The sequence below is a fragment of the Olea europaea genome, unplaced genomic scaffold (genome assembly GCF_002742605.1).
Source record: "Olea europaea var. sylvestris unplaced genomic scaffold, O_europaea_v1 scaffold2149, whole genome shotgun sequence".
NCBI lineage: Eukaryota > Viridiplantae > Streptophyta > Magnoliopsida > Lamiales > Oleaceae > Olea > Olea europaea.
In genome coordinates this window covers 102,185-104,642 of record NW_019239468.1, presented here as the reverse complement: position 1 = coordinate 104,642, position 2,458 = coordinate 102,185, and the positions used below count along the sequence as shown (strand labels likewise).

At 40.0% G+C, this 2,458-nt stretch overlaps 1 protein-coding gene across 1 annotated transcript; it reads left to right on the top strand.

Annotated features, from left to right (window-relative positions):
* The first annotated feature begins 65 nt into the window (after positions 1–65).
* LOC111380465 (cytochrome b561 and DOMON domain-containing protein At3g25290-like) lies at positions 66–2,009 on the top strand. Its single transcript, XM_023004038.1, has 3 exons — positions 66–790; positions 978–1,232; positions 1,351–2,009. Exons 1-3 carry the CDS (start codon positions 182–184, stop codon positions 1,651–1,653), a joined length of 1,167 nt encoding a protein of 388 aa, XP_022859806.1. The 5' UTR covers positions 66–181; the 3' UTR covers positions 1,654–2,009.
* Positions 2,010–2,458: the final 449 nt, after the last annotated feature.

Here is a 2,458-nt window from a genome sequence, read left to right as displayed (position 1 = left end):
AATCTCCTATGCCCATTCTCCTCATTAGCTCCATATATCGTCCAATATGCCGGGAACTTATCTCCGCCACTCTCCATCGGTATCTTTGTACTTCGCACCATATATATCGTCAATTTACATGAATCTTTGAGCAGTTACTCGCGGGCAGAAGCGCAAATTATCCTCTCTTACCTTTCCATTCATGGCGTTCTCTGTGCACGCGATTGCTCTCCTGCTCGTAACGTTTTTTCTAATTTCACCGTCGAATTCTGCCACCTGTAACTCACAGACCTTCACCAATAAAAAGCTTTACACTTTCTGTAACGACCTCCCTTCTCTCAATTCCTTCCTCCACTGGACCTATGAACCGGCAAATTCGACACTCTCTGTGGCCTTCATCGCCCCTCCGGCTAGCCCTGATGGCTGGATTTCATGGGCCATTAACCCAACGGGTACTGGTATGGTCGGGGCTCAGGCCCTTATCGCTTTCAGAAACTCCAAAGGTGCAATGACCGTCAAGACTTATAACATCACGTCGTACGGCCCGGTAATGGAGTCTAGGGTTTGGTACGATGTTAAGGAGTCATCGGCTGAGACCTCAGGAGGTATGATCAGATTGTTCGCCACCTTGGTGCTGCCGGCCAATGGAAAGACTATGGTGAACCACGTATGGCAGGTGGGATCTTCTGTTACGAAAGGTGTGCCGAATAAACATGGGTTTCAGCCGGAGAATTTGAACTCCAAGGGGAGCCTTGATTTGTTCGAAGGAAAAAGTGCAGGCATTGGTGAGTCTCGATCAAAGAAAAAGAATGTAAGTCTCCTTTTTCCTAATTACCATTTACAGAGTTATAAATAGTAATATGAATGGAACCTATATTTCTCTTTCTATGCAAGTTTTCCATCATATAATTGTTACTTTCTGCTTCTGAGCTTTTGTCTAACGTTAGCCAATAAGAGAAGCCTTCAAAATATAATAATTTTTGTGATTTTTGCTTCAGATTCATGGGATACTAAATGCATTGAGTTGGGGGATTATGTTTCCGCTTGGGATCATCTTGGCAAGGTACCTAAGGATGTTTCCATCTGCCGATCCTGCTTGGTTTTATCTTCATGTTTTCTGCCAAGTATCTGCCTACGTAATCGGTGTTGCTGGTTGGGGAACTGGTATTAAGCTTGGAAGCGAATCAGAGGGTATTCAATATACTTACCATCGTAATATTGGGATTTCCCTATTCGCTCTTGCAACAGTGCAGGTAATTCCCCAGGTTAAAATTTTTATTGTGCAAATTTACAGATAGAAATGGCAACAATTCCTTGTTTACAGTTTGGAAATTTTCTGATATGTGCATATTGTTTGCTTCGTTTTAATAGATTTTCGCGCTATTCTTGAGACCGGGAAAGGACCACAAGTATCGGATTTTCTGGAACATATATCATCATGGAATTGGCTATACAATCCTCGTCCTTGGCATAATCAATGTGTTCAAAGGTTTAGATATATTAAACCCTGAACAGCAATGGAGAACTGCATATACTATTCTTATTTTAATATTGGGAGGGAATGCTCTACTGCTGGAGGTGATTACTTGGATAATTGTTGTAAGGAGGAAATCCATTAAGTCGAAGAGAACATACTATGACCACAGTTCACACGGCAGCCATGAACCTTTATAGTTTATCTCCATGATCTGCTCCTATTACCTACCCGAGAGCTTTGAGCATTCTAAGAAAAACTTAGGAGTAACACATTATTTTCTGGGTGGAATTGATACCGACATAAACATTCTTCTTAGCAAGAATTATTGCTATCGGCGGGGTAAGGGCATTGGATCCATGTATATGAGAAATAGTAAGAATTATTGGCTTCTCTCAATTTGTAAATCCAGTTGTACTTGTATGTATTCTTGGCCGGGTAAGAGTTGATGTCCAATTGCCGGGGGTACGACATGATTGTAAGATTATAAATGCTGAGTGAGTAAATTTGTATTTACGACATTCTGAAAAGAAATAATGAATTATTAATTTGAGCTTGTGTTTGTTCATATATTGTTTTTAAAAAAGGTTGAATCCCAATCTTGAGAGCCTCTACCATCCCGTCCCTGGAGTATCATGAGGTAGGTAAATCGAGGGACGTGTCCTAACAGGTCAAAGAACAATAGGTTGCCCGTACACTGATATCCACAAAGAGTACAATTTCATATCTCAGGAATCGAACCCTCATACTGTGACTGTCAGTAAGGCTGAGACTACTTCACTTCTGTCCTTTGTATCACTAGGTTATACCCCAAGGGGCTTGTTCATATATCGTTTTGATTTTATAAATTGAGTACTCAAGTTGTTAAGTACAAAAATGTTTGATTTATAATTTGATATAAAATTTAATAGTTCACATTAGGTAAATAAAGATTGACAGTTTATTTTGATAAGATTGTCCCAACTTTATTCAAGTTGATCTTTGACTTCTACAGTAAAATTGAGA

Excerpts from the sequence above, each read along its gene's own strand:
- LOC111380465 (XM_023004038.1), top strand. The coding sequence starts at position 182 with ATGGCGTTCTCTGTGCACGCGATTGCTCTCCTGCTCGTAACGTTTTTT. Across the intron at positions 791-977 it reads CTCGATCAAAGAAAAAGAAT|ATTCATGGGATACTAAATGC; the intron begins GTAAGTCTCCTT and ends TTTTTGCTTCAG. Across the intron at positions 1,233-1,350 it reads TCGCTCTTGCAACAGTGCAG|ATTTTCGCGCTATTCTTGAG; the intron begins GTAATTCCCCAG and ends TCGTTTTAATAG.